At 38.1% G+C, this 24116-nt stretch overlaps 1 protein-coding gene across 7 annotated transcripts in view; it reads right to left on the reverse strand.

The window, feature by feature from the left end:
• FAT1 (FAT atypical cadherin 1) overlaps window positions 1-24116 on the reverse strand; it is a 112776-nt gene that overhangs the window by 81328 nt on the left and 7332 nt on the right. For all 7 annotated transcript variants that reach the window (XM_054202891.1, XM_054202894.1, XM_054202893.1 and 4 more), the window contains one exon: window positions 19963-23251. In XM_054202891.1, coding sequence (XP_054058866.1) covers window positions 19963-23230 — 3268 coding nt within the window. In that variant the 5' untranslated portion in view covers window positions 23231-23251. Of the gene's footprint in view, window positions 1-19962; window positions 23252-24116 lie in introns of those variants that run through there.

A 24116-nucleotide genomic window follows, 5' to 3' on the forward strand; every position in this document is an offset into this window, starting at 1 on the left:
TTCCTGCGCTGTATAAATACAGAGGCTACAGCAGAGCTGACAGGATAAAAAAAAAAAAAGAACCAAACACACCAAACAACAAAACAGGAAAGAGCATCTGGCATCGGAGAAGATGCAGCGCTTGTCTGCTTCTCAGCAGTCCCCAGAGGCCTCAAAGAGGAACACATCCATACTCTTTTGTCCTCCTTTTCCCCTTGAGTAACTTCCAGAGGCACAGTCAAACCAGGACAGTTGGCAAGTGCAATCCTGTGTGTTATGCATGAGTTTTTTGTCATTTTTTTTTCTCCACTTTATGCTCCCTGTCAGACACGGTAAGAGAAAGCAAGGTGACTTGTGAAAAAAAAAGCAAGTTTATTAATAGTTATAGCACCCACCTGCACAAGATAAAACAGGCAGACTGGAGTGTACTGTTTACAAGTACTACACCTAACTGTAGCACTCAGTTTAAATTGTGCCTCTATTACTAATTGTGACCAGTGTCATAGCTCAGATTCTTTCCACTTCTAGAGCAATTAAAAAAAAATATAATATCCTCCAGCCAATTTATCTCTATTTCTGTTAACTTCTTCTTAACTTCTTTCTGATAACTTCTGGCCACCACTGCAGTCTGACATTGGGAAATGCCTTGAAGGAGCAACCAAGTACAGCACAACCCTGCATGCCATCAAGAGTTCAATAAAGTGAAGGTTTTGAAACATGTAACCTACTGAACTCCCAAGAAAAAATTCTTTCTTTCCCTGAGGCTGTTGTGCTACTGTAACTCAGGGCTATACCAAGCACTGCTGTAAGGGACAACTAAGCCTTAAGCCTACAGTTCTTCTAAAATAGCATCCAATGCTAATGTCAACAAAATTTAATATTATTTGATCAGTCAAGTAATAATCACTTGGTAAAACCAAAACAAACAAAGGCAGCACAGTCTCACACTGATCTTTATTCTACACAAACCAACTGTCCTTAAGCACTGGAGATTTCAAGTATGTCCTGCCACAGAGACAAGGAACTACTCAGCACTTAAAACGTCAGTTGAAAAGACCAAAATCTCCATCCTGTGAACTCCTTGAAACAATCTCCTTCTAAAGAAGGAATGGAATGAGATTTCTTTTACAGAAGTGAAACGTCAGCTCGTCCGCTCTATAAACAGGGCAGAATGCCAAGAGAGGCACTGCTCTCTAGCTCTTGAAACACTAAAGACCTGCAGCAGGACTTTTTAAAAAGTATATACAATCCCTCCTTTAAGAGAAGTAATATTTTTGATAAATAAACTGAGCTGGAAAAGTGCCAACCTCCCTTACTTGTATCACATATGCCCTTTGAACAGGAAGCATTATGTGTTTTACGCCTCTATGGAACAAAGTGCAACAGCCACTCAGAGAAATATGATTTGCTCTTCAACTCCATCGCAATTTAAAGCTTATCACTGACAACGCAAGCTACTCGCATATCAGACTTCTTGCATCTGAAGATTCACACAGACTGAACCGTACCGTTTCAGAATATAAATAATCCTTGGTTGCAGCCCTGAAGGAGAGCAGAAAGTATTAGCAACTGTTGCTTGCCTTTGAATCACACATGAACAAGGTGTTCACTGCTCTCCTGTCTCCAGGAGCATTAATTAGGCACAGCTAGGAAGACTGTAACCTAGCAACAAACCATCGATATTGCATTTTGCATAACTCATGAAGAATTCAGATTACTTGTTTGCAAACATGTCTGAGGAACATGAACGTGCATAACTCATAATTCAATCTAGTTGGAAAGAGTTTCATTGTTACTTTTCAACCAATCAATGATTCTTCTATTTTGCCGAAGTAAAGCTGAATCTTAAATTAACACATTCTGATTCAGTTTTTAGATATAATCATAGAACCGTTTAGGTCAGAAAAGACCTTTAAGATTGTCAAGTCCAACCATCAACCTAACACTGCCAAAACCACCACTAAACCACGTCCCTCAGCACCACATCTCCATGTCTTTTAAATACCTCCAAGGATGGGGACTCCACCACTTCCCTGGGCAGCCTGTTCCAATGTTTGATAACCCTTTCAGTGTAGAAATTTTTCCTAATAGTCAATCTAAACCTCCCCTGGCACAACTTGAGGCCATTTCCTTTTGTCCTATTGCCTGTTACTTGGAGAGGAGACTGACCCCCACCTGGCTACAACCAGTTGTAGAGAGCGAGAAGGTCTCCCCTCAGCCTCCTTTTCTCCAGGCTGAACACCCCCAGCTCCCTCAGCCGCTCCTCACAAGGCTTGTGCTCCAGACTCCTCACCAGCTCCGTTGCCCTTCTCTGGACACGCTCCAGCACCTCAGTGTCTTTCTGTTAGTGAGGGGCCCAAAACTGGACACAGCACTCGAGGTGGGGCCTCACCAGTGCCGAGTACAGAGGTGACAATCACTTCCCTAGTTTTCTTTATAAGTACTGAAGAAAGGCAATGAAAAAAACTTAAAACTTCACAATTTCTTCTTCAGAGAATCCTCAGAAAAATTTCAGAAGCTAGGAAAAAAAAATACCGAAAATAAGCTAAAAGTATATGTTGGAATTATAAGTCCTTTGTCAGCATTTATAAAGGCAGATTCCCAGAAAACTGAATGAAATTCTATTTATAGCTCTTTGAAATAGAAAGCCGTATACATTTCAAGTTGTGTCTTGTGCACTACCAGCTGAGAAATCATGCTCAGACAGGACTGTTAAATGGAAAGCAACCCTTGTTACTGTTTCAAGGACAAATTACCCATTTTCTAACAAATGAGGGCTTAGAAAGTTTGATTAACCTATCACTACCAGTATCAGCAAGTTGATGGAACTGTAGTAAATAAGCACAAGTCCTTTAACTGGTAAATGCCATTTCACCGTGCAGCTGCAAGACCTTCAAACATGTCAAGTCCACTACTGCTTGTTCTCTTTCCAGGGACTAGGTATTGCAAGTTCAGGGAGGTGGAAGGGGAAGAGTATCACTGCAGAGCATACATGGTCTTTAGAGCCCACAGAACCCTTAACAGAGTATAGGAACCATCATCATCAGAACAGATTTGAGATTTAAACTGAACAAAACCAAACTGAACAAAGTAAAACCTCAATCATAATAAAATGATGACCTGTTTTATCTCTCAGATTTAACTTCAATGAACTGTCCAGATGTAATGAAATATATAGCCAAATCCAGTTTTGTACCTTATGTAAATTTGATATGAGTACAAGTTTTCAAAAGCTCCCAAATTCCATTAAATAACCTACTGTATTCGAAATTAAACAATTTCTGCATGTGACACTAATGGAACAACAGAAAGTAGTTAGTGAAACAGTCAGACGCTAACAGCGTACAGTCAAACCTGGCAGACTCACTTCTGTAAATGCATAGAAATTACCAATGCATTTGTAGTAAAACACTTTTTTGGAGCAAAAAGTTGGCAACCAGAGAGGCCCAGCACGTGGTCAAATCCAGACCTTGACATAAAAGTTAGAACACAGAACAGCTTATGCATCACTTCTGAGCTATGAACAGACGGCACTAATTTGAATTGTGTTCAAGCTGAGGAAGAGAAAGCATCACTATTGATCTCTGCTACATGCAGCTTATAAACAAGGTAGCTACAGAGAGACGTGAAGAAATACAGAATGTTCAACAGTTAAGAGCAGCTATCACTTAAGTAAACATCTAGAGATAGTAGGAAAACCTAGAAGCAAAGACGTGCATAAAACTGCACCAAACACAGACTATAGTTTTAAAACATTGAGAAAACAGGCTTTGTACTTCTTAGTTAAATGCGTAGAGTAGAACAAAACATGGGGCAAAAGAAAGAGTTGTAAATACTTTGACCCAGTAACATTTTGGCTTCCAGTTCCTGCCACAGTGCTTTCTGCACATTTGTACAAAAACAAGTCAAATGAACGGAAAACACAGTGTTTAGACCATTTGTAAAAGAAAAGAGTTCTGAAAACACGTTCTTAAAATTGTCTACATAAAAGATTATGCCCAGAAATTATGATTCAGTACTAGGTAGCCTGGGCTAAAACTAATAAATCTGCTAAGGTCCACAAAGATTGTGAACTTGCTTTCAGGAAGCCGGGGGGTGGCGAGCGGGAATTTTCGCAATTAGAAGATCCCTGATGGGGTTGCCTTAGAATTCAACCAATTACTTCCAGTTCAGAAAATCTTTTGGGACAATGGCAGACAGCTCCTATTGTCAGCCTCATTTACGGTTATTTTAATAGCTCCAGCTTATTTCTGTCAGCTAGGCTGCTTGTATGTCAGGCTTTCGGACAGGCAATATAATTGCTATACAGAGGAAGAGTACCATGTTGCTAAAGCTCGATATGGAGAGACATAAAAACCCCCTGATGAGTACACATTAGGGAAATGAAATGTTAACTCTTACGCCAATAGGAAAAATTATTGTAATACAGCCACATACGATCTATGTTCCTTTGAAGAGAGAGCAAGTAAAGCAAGCTTTGCTGTTAACACGAGCAGTCATTCATGATTTGAGAGAAAGCATGCTGAAAAAACATGACTGCACTACTACATCAGCATTACAGCAGGTTTATAAAATATTAGTGAAAATGGAACACCCTGCCAGCAGATTCTGGGCCAAGGATGTGGGCTCTCAGTACCCACAAAAGCAGGTCCTCTTACTCTGTTACATGAGCAAGGTTTGCAGGATCCGTAAATCATTGCTGCAGTCATCCACCCCCTTATTCAGGGGAGATTTTTGTCTTCAGGTAAAGACACAACTGGTTTCTGTGGCCCAAGAAATACAATTACACAATATCATAAAATTAGAACAAGTAACTATGTTTAAGAAAAGATACTTTGGGATAATATTGTTACACTTTTCAGTTACCTTTAAATCTTGCTTTCTTACTACAGTTTCATGACCAGCAGAGAATTTCTACCGAAACGTAGGTAAATCAGAAACGAGTGAAGGGCTCTACAGGTCTACTGTTTGTTTACTTATGAACACCAAAGAAGGAATCGCATTTTTAGAATGTACGTGTACTTTCATGTGCATAGAAATTCATCCTTTGTGGGGTTTTATGTTCTTCGTTAAAGTTCATAAGAATTTCATATATACACACACAACTGAACACATAGATGCTCTTTAGAACTCTAGCTTCACCCTGCAAAATCCTTCTAACTTCACTGTCAGTATTCCTAGTACTAAGGAAGTGTTGACAATGTGAGTGGTTATACTACCACTCTAATAACTTAACTGGGAAATGGGGAGCCTCTGAAGGGGAAATTCCTCTGCGAATGGCCCCAGGAATTTCAAATCCAACTGGAGTTGACAGATTAACCCAGGTCCCCCCTAGGCAGAAGAAGAGGCTACAAGGAAAATAATGAGACGCATGGGAAGCCAATTATGCATAAGAGCAACACATTTAATTGTACAGAAACTGGTCTGTTGATCCAGAAGGATCTATCTGTTTAGACCTCTGCAAACTATTAAAATACCCGGACAGTTCTGCAACAAGTATATTCACTTTCTATCAGTAAATCTCAAAGTTTAATGACCGTCTTAAAGAAGGAAAATTGTTCTAGTATCCCAAGAATCTTTTTCCTGGATACACAGCATTTTTCTCCAATTGCCTTTTTAGTTGCAACTTGAACAATTGCAGCCTACCTCACATTACTTCCACAAAAGTAACTTTGAAGGCTCAGCAAGTTCAACAGAGCAGTCCTCCTCTTTAGTAAGCAGCACTTACAGCTGTGCTCCACAGCAACACTGGATCATGACTAACCCACATGAAAAAAAAATATGTCATTTAGCTTGTGCATGTTATTTATACTGATTTGTGTTTTGGACTGCTGCAGTTTTGCTTCAAGCTTTTGGTCTCCAGACTATTTTGAGTTGCAGAAACTGCTGGTTAACAATGACAGTTCTCAGACCAGCTCTGAGCAAGAAAAGATACTGATACCTATATCAAAAGGCAAGTAGCATGTTGAGGAATACTGGAAATCAGGCTATTACTGCTGTTCATGTTACTGCACCAGGTAGCTACATACACAATGGCACTTAATTACTGTCAACAGAAATGCTGCTCCCAAGCAGATTTACGTGTACAAAGAAGAGCTGGTGTACCTGTTGGCATGCAACTGCTAGGAGAAGAAAGCAAATCAACAAAGACATGAGATTAAAGCATCTGGGATCCAGTAGCGTCAAAAGACATTTTCATCCTTGTCAAAGTCAGATTAACCCACAAAGTATCTGTTTATTTTTTCAGACTTTATTTCTACTCATGTATTCAGAGGAGATTCCACATTGATCAGTACTTGTTATGCTATTTTTTTATTACTTGCCTTTGCATATGAATAAAAATAAACAAAAGGCCATGCAAAGAAATGTTTCTGAACTCGTCTGTTTACAAGTAGGACAGGAGAGTCATGAAGACCAAGAACTTTGGGATTAAAAAAAACATATTCATTCTCTTTGCTTATGATTACTGAATCAAGTAAATAAGAAATCCTCTGCTTATAAGCAAATTCTTACACGCACACTGAAGAATCAATACTTAACAGCTAAAAAGGAGACTTGCAACTAGAAAACTAGAAATAACTCATTAGATGGCAAGCATATTTATTTGTAAGTGCCCTGGATGCTTGTTGGGAGATGAGTTTGGTCTTCGTCATGTAAATAATGGATAACTGCTTGCATGGTTTTAATCAACATTTTCCAGAAACAAAAAAAAAAAAAAAAAAATGACTAAAGGTAGCAGAAATTAATGCAAGTTAACAGCTTAAAAGAAAATCTATAAGTTTAATTCACTCAATATTTAATGCTTAATAGTAGAACCTGCAAACATTTGGATAAACAGACCACTGAGTTTTTCTGTTAGAATTTCCATTGGAAACCTCTTAATTATTCCCCACCGAGACATTTTTGTTGGTGATAACTGCACCTTTAGTAAAAATAGCAGAGAGTGATGTGAATAACTTCCCACCAGACAAGAAGCTTAATTGTCATAGAGCCATGACAAAAGTAGATCAACTCTTTCTACACCAGTACACTTGGCGTAATTGAAAGAACATTATGATATTGTAGGTAACTAGTAGACCATTTAGGCACAAAATGCATTTTGCTCCTGAACCACTGAAGATTTTTCCCTAGTTTCAGAAATTCAGAGAATCTGTAGTGACTAGAGATGGAATTGCACTCGGTGACCTTCTGAAATCTCTGTATCTGTGTATAACTGTTCTCAACAATATATTCTCCAATGCTGGTCCTTCTTTTGTTTGATTAGACTGAACAACTCAATTTCCAAAGGATTTTTTGATCACCCCTGGAACTACAGACACAGCATGGCATATGTTTCTTACTCCATTTCCTCCTATCATCACATGCTGTATCAATATTCACTTTCAATTTAATCCACATAATCTGCAGTAATCTTGTCCTCACTGTAATCATCACTCCCTTAATTTCTTATTAAACAATGCACATCAAAACTGACATGTCATTTGAGTCAATGAAGACTTGACAACGCATCTTTCACTAACAGTTTTTGAACCTTCTCACACTCTTCTCCCCTACCTTATCTGTATCTGGAAAGATTCAAATCAGTCCACAATTTCACTGCAAAATTTCACCATTCAGCATGAACATTTTTAAGCAAGCAAAAAGCTAATTGAAAAGTGCAAGTTCTAAGACTTTTTTTTTTTTTTTTTTTAATATTTGCAAGCACAGTTCTTTATCTCTGGGCTTCTGTATTTACTTAACACACAAGTCCCCATTCAGAAAGCTGATTGTGAATGATGTGAAATAGTGGGGACTATGAACTGCTTGGATTTTTATCACTTTTTCTTTTTTTAGCCATGTTTTCTCTATGTCCATACAGAAAATAATCCACTTCTTAACAAGTTGTCACCTCTTCTTACACACTTTTTACTTTAAAATGGCCTGAACAAACTCGGGCAACCCAAAATATTGCTATACTAGCTAGTAGCACAGGTATGGAAGCATATATGTATAACCAGATATCAAAGAGAGAGGCAGAGATTGTTTTTCCATTTCTGATTAATCTACTAAAATTGGAACTGTAATGTTCAAACTACCTTCAAAGTCAACTGTGATACCAGACTTCTTATGCAAAGGCGTAGTCATCTTTCCCTCCCTCCCTCCCCAAAGTAATTAACATTCCTTGCACAGGCAGCTGGACATTTGTTAATCATTAACTGTCTGTGCAATAAAGACAGGGAGAGAAACTGTTAGCCATTCCTCACAATGGTACACCAAAAATATCTTTAAGACATAAGATTTAGTGAATAGTGTGAAATTATTTACAGTAACAAAACCACTGTCATATAATCGTAGTTCAGTCAATGTTTTACTGACAATATCTAGTTTTGTGAGCAAGATTTTCCATGTTCAAACCTAAGTAATTAACTCAGGAACTTAATAAAAAACGCAGCACTTTCTAAAACAGAAAGACTTTTAAAAAGTTGAACTATGCCGTTAATCTCTTGGATAATAAAATAATACCTACGACCAGAATTGCAACACCAAATATAATAGAGGCATAACCAATGCACACATTCCAATCTTATCTAGAATCACTTTGATTCACTCTACCTTGCTTTCATTACAGGAAGGGCACAGCAAGGGCATTCCTCTCAGATCAAACAGAAAATTCCACAGACAGAAGTTTCCACATGTCTGATTCGTTGCAGATTAAACCCTTATCATTAGACAGCAATCTCTAATTTTCATAGAGACAGGATATACCCTGTCATGGTAAATCTACGGGTCGAGGGGGGAGGGGGGGATGCGGAATAAAAAAAAAAAGAAATAAAAATCTGTAGAATGGAGATGTATTCCCCATGAAAGAGCATGTCACCCTCACAACTTTGGAGAAACAGAGGGGACAAGGTACCAGCATTAAAGCTTCATCATAAGGCTTCTTTGTACTGCAAGTTTTTCAAGCTGAACTACCAAACTCCCTCTGTGCATAAATACAACCAGGACTACAGGCAACACATATGAGAAGAAATCTGTATTCATTTTTAGCACATTATTAATGTATTCTCTATTCGGTTTTAGCGTGTTATGTTACCAAAATCTTCATTTCCTTACCCACATGACTGGCACAGTTCTAATGCTCGTGTACCTTTACCAGTAACACTAAAATCAGAAAGCTATTCTATAACTATACTACTTACATTTTGAAATTTTTAATATAATAATCTTTTAATCCATAAATCCTGTACAAAATATGAATAAGCACATGCAGTTTCAGGCTTTTTGCATCAGCAAAATAAAAATGGCCTTTTTTTATAAGCACCCAAAATGATTGATTTAAGAAACACACAGATTTTGGAAGCAATTCCTGTCAGTGAGGATTATTCTAAGTAGTGGATTGGGCAATAAAACAATACAACTACTTAATTTTCTGTGTATAACCTTCTCTTTGATATAGGCAGATACTCAGTTCTGGTATCAGTGATGCCACACTGACAAGTCTGCACAGACGCAGAACTCTGAGCCAAAAGAAATATTAATAATCGCTTCTGCTGTTAGGTCAAGACAATTTATATCCACTAGCTCAGCAGTTTGCTCTTTAACCCTAATGCCTATCAAAATTAAACAATTCTTTACAAGAAGCATGAACTTATTGATTCATCCTTGTTTACAAATAATTTTAAATGAAATAGAAGCAGCTGTTAGAAGCATGGATAGAACACAAGGAGTTTGGGGAAGCATCATTTCTGAATAAGGAAATTATCTGTTGCAGTCCTGTTGCTAGATTATTTGGACATTTCAGTTTTCCCAAAAAAACCTCTTTGATGGCACTGGATCACTAGACATTTTCTTTTGTTGAGCCACATGGAGACTGCTGAATTGAAAATTCATTTTTGGTCATGTTCAGATGACCAGTGTAACCAAGTCACAGATGGAATAAGAGTGATACACAGATTACAAACTGGACCTGCAAACCGTAGTTTCAGCAAGGCTCAAAGTATTTTTAAATCCAAGTTCTAAAGCTGCAACTACTGCATGTTATAAGTTGTGGAAGTTTGCCAAATACTCATGTAGGTTAGTACTTTGTTAAATATGTCCAAATGCTGTATGATTAAAGTTTAAAATCTTCAAAGAAAAGAATAAACATTACGCAATCATTTCAAGCTCCCCTCCTTTGACCTTAATATGTACTTCAAAAGCTAAGCAGATGCTTAGTAGGAAATAAATCCCCAACTCAACAGATGTACCAACAGTGATATGGCAAGATGCACCTTCCATAGCTTTTGGCAACCATTCCCTTTTATTATTCCTCTGCTCACAAGTACTTTTCAAGTCAAAGAGAGGCCTAAGCAAGTTAATAGGCCCTTAATATGTACTCTGCTGCCTGAATTGATTGCTGTTTATAAGGTAATCTTTGGGACCGCATGTGGCTCAGCCTCAGTTCATCTCCTACAGAGACACAGCCCGAAGGCAGCTCTGTATTCATCAGACCAAGTTGTAGCCCAATCAACACCTTTCACAACAAAACAATCCTTTACTTTCAGCATCCGTACAGAAAAGGAGGGGAGCCCCAGGTTCTGCATGGGATCTCTATTTGGCAGCTAAGGTGATGTTTTACTCAGCAGGATACCTAAGAAAACTTTGGAAGATCCCCCTGCCAACAGCAAAGCACAAGATGAAAATGTTTGTCTAAAACTAATTCAACTTCTTCCAAAGACACATTCTAAAAGCTACATTATCAACCTAATAGCACTTTGTGAGTTACCACCGTCACAAATGCAAATTACATAGTTTCCTTCTAGCCTAAGAAAGAAAGGTAATCAGCTAGCTCCAGGCTGCTCAGGACCTTGCTCCAAACCCAGGCCTCCTTAACTTTTGCCAAACTGGAACTCAACATTAGCTCTAAATGCCAGGCTTAGCTCTAGCACCTTTGATGCACCTGAAAAGAAATGTGAGTACAACAGCATCATCACACAGGTTAACCCAGGGGCACCATCAATTCCAGACCTCAGCCAAAACGTAATCACACCCCAAGTACAGCAGTGCAAAGCTGCAAACTGTGGTCAAGACCAGTTGGTCCCTGACAGGTTAACCACGTAACCTCTTCTGAACTTGAGCAATTACATGCACATGACTAAATTCAGTCAGGCAACCAGGCTATTGGCACTGGCAATAAAACAAAATAATGCACCCCCAAAAATTATTTATCTCCTAGGAAAAAGCTTTCTGGATTGGTGTTTTGGACAACAGCAAATTGAGAACTTGTCCTCAGCTGAACTGATAGCAGGTCTCTGGCTCTTACCTTTATCTCTTTAAACAGAAATAAGTTGTGCTAAACTGGGTCTATACTACTTCAACAAAAGTTTTTAAATTTCTCCTAATACTAGAGGGGATCTAAAGATTCTTAGTAAGCTCCTGTTACAGTTACTTGTACTGCCTCATGAAAGAGAATCTATGTGCCAAATGCCTCATTTTTAAAACCATGACAAATTGGTGGAAAATACATTTTAGTTGCATGAAATTTTAAGCAAATGTTTTCTAAACTCAAATTATTACTCAATTTAGGCACAGTTGTTTTTTTAACATAACTAATTTTTTCTTGCACAATGGTCCGAGTTTGGCTTAATGCTGAAGAAAAATGCCTTAAGAACAGAATGAAACCACACAGATCTTCCTCTGTGTCAACTCTGTTCTTATTTTCAATATCATACCAAACAAACTCACAGGCTATCATTAACTACAAAGCAGAAAATAAGACAATACCCCATTTTAAAAATAGTCCACATAACAAGTTTTTAAAATATCTGTAATCAACAACCATAAATATGTCTCCCACACAGATACAATTCTGTCCCTCGTCTTGCAGACCAAGCTAGGATTTCAGCTCTGCTCCATGTATTGCATGCTTGACTATCACTGAAAATTCTGGTAGGGAAGAAAAGTCATCAATAGGTGGGATAAATGCTTTAAAAAAACAGGTTATTGCGTTTGGGTGGGCGTGGTACTGTAAGTGGCTTCATTATTTATTGTCACAACAAAACCTTTCTTCTGGTGGGCTCTGGAGAAGTGTGATAAGGTCTCTTCTGCAAAGGATTCACAAGACTGCTGGTGGGAGAGTTGAACTGGGTAGATCTTGTCTCCCAGTCACATCCATTCAGGTTGTTCTCATGCTGCTCGTCTTCCTCAACTCATTACAGAAGAAGGGAATGCCCAGGCACAGCACAGAATAAATAGGTCACCAGAAAAAACACTGAATATATATCAGCATTAAAATACCTTTCCAGAGCAGCTAACCACCAAATTTATCTTCACTTACCCCAGCCCCCCCTTTTTTTTTTTTAAAAAAAATAATATTGTGTTATTTTTACTAAACTCTCTTCACAGAGAAAGCTAAGGGAATGACTATTTCTGCATCTCTGGCCTAAACTACTTCCTGTTTCCAGAATAAGAACAGATGTATTTTTTATTATTATTATTTAGCAGAGACAAACTAATATTTCTTGAACAGACATGTTCCCAACATTTCCAAAAAAATACCACAAAAACCAACCAACATACACTTTTACCCTGATACGCACAAAAAAAAAGCCTCATACTCAGAAAGTGTTACTTGAATTCCTTTAAGAGCTTTAATTATATACTATTCAAATTATATACTATTCAAACAAATAGATGTTTGCCCTTGTATTATTTTCCAAAGAAATAATGAGTTTAACAGTTTGTGCTTGAGTTCCAGGTTCTGACCTGGAATTCTGTTCCAGATGTCAGTGTGGCAAGTGACCGAGCAATTCCAGAATCCAGGAATAAACTGCCCAAGTCCTTTGATTAAGAAAAAACTCCTCTCTGCTGACTAGAATTTCATTGAAATCTCCAGCACACATATTAGAATCAGGTTTTAGCCCTCTCAACTGCTAACTGAAGTGCTGATGCAGCCCCTTATTTAAAAGATTAACCTTCCAAATTAACATTCACAGGCTTAAGAACTTAACTCTAACTTGGAGTTTATAGAACTTAGTAAACATTCTACAAGGGGATTTTTGTTTTGGTTGGCTTTGATTTGGGGCTTGGGTTTGCTGGGTTTTGTTTTGCTTTTTTTAATTTTATTTTACAAATCATATCAGAATAACCTTAGAAATTGTTACCCTAGCACATTTATACCTCAGCCTCTGAAGAAAATTAGCTGCTATAGCTACATGGGCAAATGAATAACTTCAGTACAATGTAATGTGGCAGTACAGAATCCAGTGTAAGGTGAAAAAAGCTTGTCTGAAAAGCTAGTTAGATACCTGGGAGATTAGTCTGTGCTCTGAGCTTTGCTCATGTCTGTACCCAAACTAGCTAGGGTAAAAATTTACTGTGCAAAGAGCTGCAACTGCTTAGTATTCTACAGAAATAGAGCACCTCCTAATCCAGCTCTCTCTTCAAAAGTAGTAGTAGTGTGAAGAGCTACTGAACTTTGCAAGAAGAAAATACTATAAGATCATCACAGGAGCGGGGTCTTCTTCCCCTTTACTCCTCATTTTTAACTCACATAAGGAATTTTAATGTCAAAACCTATGTGCCAATGAGACTGTATCTCTGGACAGAAGCTAAGCAGGAAATGTCACTGTCACAACTTCTGTAAACAAGCTTTGACTAAATCTTAGAGCATCTCCTCCTCATAGCCTATCACATCAAACCCACCAGGAATATTCTTTCCTGACTATCAACATCACCTAATTGATGACAATTTTTATTTTAATGCTTAACAGCTTTCTTACAAAAAGATTTGCTCAACATTTTTTTCTGTTAACAGTTTCCAGGGACCTATAACCTATCTGACAGATCTGCAAAGATTCAGAATAAACACAGCGCCCAGTCACCATATGGCTTTGACAGCAGCATGTTTGGAACGTGTACAGTAGAAAAATGGAAAGTATTAGGAATTTTTTTGTTTATTTGCTTATATGGTGTATATCCTGGTGTTTACATGGACTTACATAAAAGGGGTAAAAATCTAAAGTATATGGAAGGTGCAACTGAAAGAGTGTGAAGAAAGTCCTATATTTGTAAGGATGCTTAACTACAATTAACTTAAAACCAAATCATACTAGTCTCAGTTTTGATTAAAAATGCCTCCCCTACCTTCAAGTGGTTTATGGCTGTACCAGTACGACAGACAGAAAATGTTCCTAGGCACTGGAACTCGATTCTCTACATTGCTAAAGTGCTTTTGGCCTGTGCCAGCTACTACTCTTCCAAAGAGCACTGGGGCACAGTCAGATGTGGAAAAGCAGCAGACAGAATTCCCAACAGACACCCTGCCTAAAGGTACAGGAGTTGTTAGGATAGATGCAGGCCAGTTGGCTTCAAGACAGCGCTGCCGGTTTAATAGCTATCCAATAGGCACTTAAGTGTTCTGCTCCACCGATGATCACAGTATTTAATCTTTGCTAACGCCTATCTTCATATTAAAACTCAACAACAGTGAGTAGTGGAATGATTTGAGAAGCTCAAAAGCCAAAGATCACTGAAGAAACAGAACCTAAAGCTACCCCTTATGTATAAATGTAAATCATATGCTGCATTTTAATTAATGCAATTATGAGAACACTACAAAGAAATGTTAACATGCTTATTATGTGTTAGCAATGCTCTGAACCTTTTAAGAGTATAATTCAGTACTTTGCTTCAGGTAGTTAAAATCCTATTCTTTTTCCTTAATGAATTACTGTCTTCCCAGCTGGAAATGGTTCTGGTAATATTAAAAATAGTATCTCATAGCCATTAAGCTTTATTGATGGCATTTTATGCACACAGGGAAAGTACAATAAAATTAATTTTCTTCCACATGCCCCCGTTAACATTTTTTTTTTCACTTGTTCCTTTAACATTCTTTACCAAAACAAATCATGTTTTCATCTTTCCTTATCATGGTAGCAAGGCTGCACTTCAAAATTACATGGTTCCAAGGGAAGACTACACAAGAAAGATAAATCCACTAAAGGCTACAAACCACATCTGACTCAAAAACTCCCCAAATAGATAATAACCAGAGACTGGGAAAGCATTGGAAGGCAGTATCATGCGTCTGCCCTGCTCTTATTCTTCCTTACACTATTAGAGACAGCATCTCAGGCTAGACAGAACTTTGTTCTAATAAAGCGCAGTCATACATCTTTTTAAGTCAGCAAATTAGTTTAATCACCTTAAACTTTGTTGTTATTGTTAGAACTGAATTACTGTTACTTTGTAACACTCATGGTCTAGTAACTTAAACTCAGGTTACTTGAAAGAACAGTAAGATTCCTGGTAACTAATAACTATATTACTGGATTAAACATGAGTAATAATGTTATCATGCACGAAGTTCAGGCTGCCACATCACCCTCAACACCATTCTGGAACTAGGTTATGTACTGGGAAGTATCCTCAATTGCAGAAGTTTAGAAAACGCCTGCTGGTAGCCTTGCACGTTGAACTAGCTGGGAAGTTTGTTAACAGTGTGCTTGTAAAATTCAACATGTTTTATTAAAATACTTCGAACAAACTGACATCAGGGGAAGCCTTACTGCGTAGGGCCTACATGAAACACCCTGCATGTGGGTGTACAGGGGTCACAAATCCAAGCGCTCTAGTACACAACTGGTTAGACACAACCAGACACCAGGGAATTCATGACTCGAAACTTCCTTCGTTTCTGAACATCAGCTTCCAGGATGGGCTCCCATCTTCTATAAACATCGCAATGAGACCTTTCTTAGGCTGAATGACTCAGGGCATCTACAGTCCCAAAATCTGCTGGCTCCCTCAGCTATCTAAATTTTGAGCACGAGAAAGAAAACCAAAACCAAAAGAAGACAACCTAGAAACAAGATAAAACCCAACTCTCTGTAATAAACTAGAAGCCCTGGTATCTCAAGGAAAGGAGCAGTCTGCTTGGCAAAAAAATATTTGGAGAAGGCCACATACTGAGCAAAACTAGTAACAGCTCTCATTTTTACAACTGAAAATCGGTGGGGAAACTTGGTTACCGTGTGCTGGTGCTCCCATGACAGTCACATCCAGCCCAGTGGGCAACACTGAATGGCCTTGTTCACCTATGCAGCTGGAAGAAGTACCGGGAGTCCTTTCTGTTTTTACATACTAGAGCTTCCATCTTTCATTTCACCTTTGAGGAGTGCAAATACTTAATGGAAATACTGTATTCTTATATTTGACGACCAAGAAGTAAACAGGAAGATATTCTCCTTTTCCCTGCTTGCCTGCTGGGATGGGAACTAGGTTGCCTTGGTCCCAACCTAGCTTCGGCTTTAGGTTCTCCTCCAGCAATTGCTTCTATCATTCCTTAAAGCTTTTCTAAATGGCAGTAGCAGCATGGTATTGACATGATTTATCTCACTTTTATTGCTCAGTGCTAATGGGATTTAGATGGTGCATGTGGGTTTTTTTGTGGCACACTGGGATCTGTATCAACACAATGCTTTCTATTATTAAAACATCCCAATCTGCTCAACTCCTTATCAAATTCTTTGGGAAAATACTTTACAGCTGCTTTAGTAGTCAATTTATAGAGCCAGATGATCATCTCAATTTGCAGGCTTCAGACTAGCTCACACATAAAAAGCTATCTTAAATTCCAACTTCTGAACACACATACCTAAAGGATAAACAAATTGGTTTGTTGTATAAATTGACTGCACAGAAATCTTGTTTTAACATTTTTGCCCCTTATACTGTTGTAATACACCCATAGTCTCCATTTATTATGTCATTTTAATTTTATCTCTGTGCAGTAACGGTCACAAGGTACTGTTATAGTTCTGAATCATTATATATTGAGTGATGATCTCTGATCTCTTTCCCTTACCCACTTGGCTTCCAGTTAACAATTTATGAGCTGGAGATAGCATGAGGCCGAAACCTCAAAATAACCTTATTAGTACCATTTATTTTCTTTAGTCATACTTTCAATATCTATAACTTACTGGGGAAATGAGTTTCATTACTTTATTACACTTAATGTGAAAAACACTTCCTTTTAGGTTGGTTACCTGTTAACAGTGTGCCCTATTTCTTGCATTGCAAAAACCAAAAAGTGATATGAGGAAGGTGGTACAGAAACTATTCCAATTTTATAGACTTCGGTAATCTTGCTCTCCTTTCCTGAGCACTACTGTCTTTTCAGGGTAAAAGTGCTTACATGAAAGCTAAAAAAAATTAGTGAATTCTCCCCTAATGTACTTTTCTTCTGTGTCTTCAGAGCAATTAGGCAACAAAGTAATCAAAGCAACTCCTGAGTTTCGGCATATGGGCCCATTAGGGCTCCCTGTTAAGAAATTTATTTCTAAGGGTTTGGACAGGACTGCAGAAAACAGAACCTATGAAAACCAGCTGAACCTAAAATAAAGGTAAGTCTCAGAAAAAAGTGCTCAGAAGTTAGTGGCAAAGTTATATTAAACTCTCTTGTGAAAATTCCAGAATTACAGGTACAAATATCAAACATTAATACAATTTCCTATCTTTTGAAATGTAAAATTAAAAAGCCTATTAACATGGAAATGAGAACCTGAAAGCCAGCAAATATTCCACACATGGAACTAGCTATTTGATCCTTCCATCATCGTCAATCATCTAGTCTTTCTGCAAATGTGATTGTTGTCTTTGGTTCCTAAGAAGCAAGGCACAAAAGAATTCCTCTTAGCCACCGAACAGTTAAGTGTTGACTCCAAACAACCTCCTAAATCCAGTTTACCCATCTTGGAACAGAAAGTATAGTATGATGCTTTCCAAGACAGCGGGAAGAGACATGTAGCTCAAGGGTAAAGTCAGGAGTCCTTTAGGAAGCTGAAAGAGTTACCGAGTTGCTTGCCAGATCTCCTCTTTCACAAATTCTTTAGTGTGCTTTCTTGGCTAATTATCAGTCTGCTCCCTGTATCAAGGCCAGTCCATTTTGAAAAACTTGACAAATATTCAGACACTGCAGTATAAAGAGTGTCTTCTGTAACAAGGCTGATGGCTTCTTAGCAAATATAAAAGATAATAAAAAATGTCAAGACAAGATTTAAGCTACATTGTCAAGCTTGCAGATAGTCCACATTCTTTCCTCAGTTCCTTTATACCAACATTTGAAGGAAAAACACACCCACCAAACACAGATACACACATTCTTCCCTGTGCCAGTGTATTACGGGGAATTTGTTCACTGAGACTAAAAACAAGCAACCCCTCTTCACCCCTTCCCCAAATCCCTCTACTTTCATCCCTGAAGAACTGCAAACACTAGATACCAGATATCAATATAGGCAACGTCTCTCCCCCACCTTGAAAATACAGAGCCACTGTGCTGGACAAGACTATTAAATAGAAGCTGGTTTTGTCCCAAGTTCAGTCAGCTTTGTAAACCCCACAGATTAAAAGGAACTTACTTAAACTCACATCAATTCTTCAGTAAAGCAAACTAGCTTTGTGCCAGAAGAGTAAAGAGGCAACGCATGCAGACAACTAATTCTGCCACAGTACTCTTGTCACAGAAGTACACGTACCTGTCCACATACATACAAATAGGTACACATGTTCACATTGGTGTAAAATAAAAATATTTCTTCACTCTTTCATTCTCATTACTGTTATCTATCACTTGGACAATAAATTGGCAAACTCAGACTCATTCTGTAGGACAACTAGATATTTATAATTCTAAGATAGTAGAACACACGGTAAGCTTGAAGATACTTATGTCAAAAGAAAGGCATAATGAATAGTATGCACACATACCAAAAACCTAGAAGTGAAACTACTGTCTTGAAAAGTATTCATTTGTCCATTTTCAGAAAATCTGTTAAGATCTTAACTATGTGCTTCGTTAAAAGCAAAGCTAAGAGAATTGATGATACATTTCAAGCTCTGGAGTTGGTTCTTTAGCCACAAACTACATAAATTAGTAACTGACTCTCACAGAAGAAAAAATATTGCCAGTAACAGTTTGTTCACCTAAACCTTGAAGAGTAAAGTGACTTTGTGAGTCTGTATTACCGACATTCACAATTGTGGGAAACATATAAAACACACAGAATGGCTACTGGATGAATCAGGTATGATTGCCATTTTTTATTCACCGTTACAAGGTTTTTTTCCTGTAAGACATCAACCACATATGTCACAATTTGCCTACAAATAACTTGTAGCTGAATTTTGCACAAGATTCCTCCTCAATTTACTTTAAGGCACTTAGACAGTAGAACAATATCAATGCTCTATTTTGGTCAGAGACATAAATGAATGGACAGCTACACAGGTGTCCAACCAAAATGTGAGAAGTCAGCACTAGAATTTTATTGAAACCATAATTTTGTTTTTTCTGAATACATGACACTAGAATAAAGCTTACAGTTGCTTGTCAATTTATGCATTATTAATGAAAGAAGTCAACAGTTCAGTCTGCTTCATTTATACAAGTGTTTTTTTAAAGGCTACATCTATGCTTTCTTTGACAGAAGCCTTTCCATGAGAAGGTATTGCTTACTAACTTATAGATGGGCACCTATAACAACTCTAAAAGATAACTACCAAAACTAGCACGTATGGCAATATCACACCCATGCATACCTCCAGTAAGCGAACAACAGAGACATTACTTAAGGTTAAAAAGCATGAAAATCCCTGCAGAGAGCAGTTTTCTGCCTTAGCTTCACAGACCCACTGTCCACAACACAACAGTGTTCAAATGAGGCATACCTTAATTTTATATCAATAGTATTCTTATTTTTGCCAGATGGCAGAGACTTTAAGATCTAAGAATGGCTTTAGGTAGGCTGGATAGAAATGAGGACGACAGAGAAAAATTACTTATCAAATGTATACGTATAATTTAATTAAAGTGGTAGATAGAACTATACACATTATTGGTGACGACTTTTGTCCTAACAAGAACATCTACGTCAACTGTGACACAGCAGCTTCTCTTATCTTTTTGCTGGCAAAAAAATGTATTTAGAATATAAAAATAGCAGAATGCCACCTTACCTTTTTCTTCATCTATTCGAAAAACTCCTATACCAGATCCATCTCTGATGGAATATCTAACCTCCCCATCTCGTCCTGCGTCTTCATCATAAGCAGATACTGTCATTACTGAGGAGCCAACAGGGGCATCTTCTTTTATAAAGCCTTTATCTGCAAATATAGAGAACCGTGGAGGGTGCAAGTTTTCATTCACATCAACTATTTCAACCTCAACGTAACATGTAGAGGATAGTGAAATGGGTTTTCCTTTGTCCTTGGCCCGCACAGTCAAGTTATAAAGTTGTTTCTTTTCATAATCCAGTCTTTGTACAATACGTATCGCTCCACTTAGTTTGTCAACATCAAAGGTGCCATCTCCACTGTCCAGAAGACTGTAACGCACTTGACTTGACTGGCCTAAATCAGGATCGTAGGCTTCTAGCCATGTAATAATAGTTCCCTCGGGAAGATCTTCTCGAATTTTCACATGATAATTTGAAGGAATAAACTTAGGAGGGTTGTCATTAACATCTTCTACAGACACTTTCAAAATAACTGTTGAAAATAATTGGGGTTCTTCGGTAGCTTGGTCCCTAGCCTCTATTTTCAAGAAATAGACATGCTGTTCTTCACGATCCAGAATGCCTACAACTTTCACAATTCCTGTCACAGCATTAATGGTAAACTTGTCCGTATCTGTAAGAAGAGAATATTTCACTTCTCCATTAGGCCCCAAATCTTTATCAGTAGCTTCAATTTGAATTATTTCACTGTTTGGCTCTTTGTTTTCACTCACTTCAACAAAATAGCTGTCTTGCAGGAACTCTGGTGGGTTGTCATTAGCATCCAAAATTTTTATATCTAAAAGGTGCCAGGCAGACTTCTGTGGTATTCCAAGATCATAGACAGTAATATTTAGAGTATATTTATCTTTTACTTCTCGGTCAAGGGGAGATAAAATTTTTAGCATTCCTCTTTCCATATCAACAATGAAACTACTGTCTTCATTACCTCCAGAGATAACATACACAAGCTTTCCGTTGAAGCCAGTATCGAGATCAGTAGCATTCATAAGTAGTATGCTGGAGCCCACAGGTTGGTCTTCTCTTATCTCAATGCTGCTGGGGAGAGTACTTCTGAATTGAGGTGCATGCAGATTCACAGAGTGAGTGTCAAAGAAAACATCCTCAACTTCTCCACGACTGTGCAATTTATTTGCTTGTAAGAGTTTCTCTGCGAGCATTTTGGCAACACCAGTTTCTTCACATTCCAAGTTGACCGGTTTGCGACTAGTAGCTACAGTTATGTTGATATACAATGGTTTTGCAAAGTTTTCTCCATCCGTAGCTGTAATTTTCAAACTGTGAAAAGACATTTTAGCACCTAGGCCGTCTATTAGTGACTGTTTGAGTGAAAGTACTCCAGAATTTGGATTTAGACTAAATAAATCCAGTTCATTTCCAGATTCAATCTGGTATCTCACCAACTGCAGCTCATCAGCATCAATAGCAGATACAGTTGTTATTTGTTCTCCAACACCAAGATCCCTGGGGATTGTTCCCTCACAATTTATTTTCTCAAACAGAGGTATATTGTCATTGAGGTTATTTAAAAGAATAGTAACAGGAACTTCAACTTCTCGACGATATGGTATACCCCAATCAGAAGCTCGAATCCTTAAATTATAAACCCTTGGCATCAATTCATAATCCAAGTCTTCTGAGGTACTAATAATCCCACTGAAATGGTTAATCACAAATGGCAAAGGATTTAGGTTTGCAATGCTATAGGTCACGTAACCATTCTCCCCTTCGTCAGGGTCTTTTGCACTTACTCTCATAACACTCGTACCTATTGGCACGTTCTCATCAAAGGAGGCTTTGTAGGATGTCTGAGTAAATTCGGGAGGATTGCTGTTCATGCCTAGTACCTTAATTAATACTTTTGCAGAAGCTCTTCTGTCACTTGTCACAACTTCAAGTTCAAAATGGGATGCATATTGTGCTTTTATGGGTTCTAAAGTGGTAATAAGACCAGTGTGAGCATTTAAATTGAATTTTACTTTGCCTGGTGTACTTTTAAATACGTATTTTAAATGTGGGTAACTAGGCAGAGCTTTCACCATTATCACAGGTGTGTTTGGAGGGGCAAATTCACTTATTTCAGCTCTATATATCTCTTTCTCAAATCTGACAGGACCAGACTTAAATTGTGGTGATGTCACATGAACAACTTTTACAGAAGAAAACTGTGGGGGATTTCCTTTATCTTTAGCTTGAAGTGTAAGGTTGTATCCAAAAGGGTGGCTCTCCCAGTCGATGTGACCAATGGCTTTTATTCTATATTCTTTACCGCCTGGAACAGACCTCACTGTTTTGAACTGTTGAAGCGGATCACCTGCAACAATATTTAATGATGCTATTTCCCCATTTGAACCCTGATCATTGTCCTCTACAGTTACAACTGCGTAAGTTGGATCTTTGTCCGATTCTGATGGAGTCAACGTAACAGCCGTAATAACGGGGGCGTATTCGTTTGCTTGCTCTACGTGAACAGTTAGTTTTGCCATACTGCTTATACCACTGCTACCATACAGCTTCAGCCCACGGTCCACTGCAAGAATTTCCATCTCATAACGCTTAGTGTCCGAGTAGTCAAGTCTACCAGTTAGAACTACCACGCCACTAGTTGGATGTATAGCAAACACATCCGTTCTTTCTTTAAAGCTATAGTAGAACTCTCCATTTGTTCCTATATCTGCATCTGTTGCACTGACTTTTGCGATGCTCGTCCTTATTGCTGTGTTTTCAGGCAAAGAAACGCTGTAGGATGTTGGAGAAAACAAAGGCCGCAAGTCATTTGTATCCAGTACCTGTATCCTGACCTTCGTGCGCGTTTCAGCATTTGTATTTTTTTCAACTGCTTTAACAGTCAGCATATAATGGTCTTTTACCTCTCTGTTAAGGATAGCTGTGTTTCCTCCCTTGGTCCGTATTCTCAAAAAGCAAAAGTTTCCAAGAACATATTCTTCAGCTTTGAACAAGTTCTCATTGTCACCAGAAATAATTTTGTATCTTAGGTCCCATAATGGATTTGTAATGTAAATGCCCATTTTCACTGGATGCCCAACATAAGTCTTGGCTGCGGAATTCTCATACACAGTGGCATTATACTGTGCTTGTGTAAATTGCATTGGTGTAGCATGATGTGGCCTTTGATTTCCTTCACAGTTTCCAAAATGCTGCACCAGCAGCATCAGCAGCAACAGCATAGTCAAGTATCTTCCCATGGCAGCAATTACAAAGAAACCCTGAAACAAGAGAGAGATGTGTTACGACTTATGACTGTTCAAATATTATTCAAATAACTTTACAGAAAATGTCAACATGATTTACAGTAATAGAAATGCAGATAAATTAAAACTCCTAAAAAATGCCAAGAATTAGCAAGACCGAAAGTCTAGGAATTACTACCATGACACAAGGGGAACACAGAGAGTTAACTTCAAATGAACAAATCCATGAAGCAACAGGTTAGAGGAAATATGCCAGTGCTGTCTGCTATAAGTAAGCAAACTAGATCTGAACTACTCTGGAGTAGTGAACATTCACTACAGTCCTCTACTTCACATGTGACATTGCCTTTTGATAGAAAATTCTTCTCCCTCATTTTACTTAGATTATAAAATGGCTGATGTTCAATGATGTGGAAACAAACTGCAAGAGTTGGCTTGAAATTACCATACATTCTTCAAAGTATCCTATGAGCACCTGTTCCAAGAATTACAAAAATTACAGAGAATTATGTATGTATTGTATTCTCTCCAGCTTCGAGTACCCTTATAAGAGCAGTGGACAGCAGCGCATACCATAAAAAACTTTTATCAAGCATCACTAAGTTGTAAAACCAATAAAGAGTAAGACACATTCCTTTAGTCTACTCTCGAAACAGATCTGAAACAAATTAGTACTGAGAGCTACAAGAACACAAATCTACCAAAATAACTGGAGGAACAATTAAGACACGTTTCTCAAACACACTCCAGACGTGACAGGGAAAGAGCCTGGAACAGCAAGACAGACACAGAGATACACCCTCACTGGCTTCCCCTTTTGAAAAAGTCAGTGTATCATTTCCAAGACCCAAATCCAGGCAAGACTGCTGTAGGACGAAAG

This window comes from Rissa tridactyla, chromosome 5, assembly GCF_028500815.1.
Source record: "Rissa tridactyla isolate bRisTri1 chromosome 5, bRisTri1.patW.cur.20221130, whole genome shotgun sequence".
Lineage (NCBI taxonomy): Eukaryota > Metazoa > Chordata > Aves > Charadriiformes > Laridae > Rissa > Rissa tridactyla.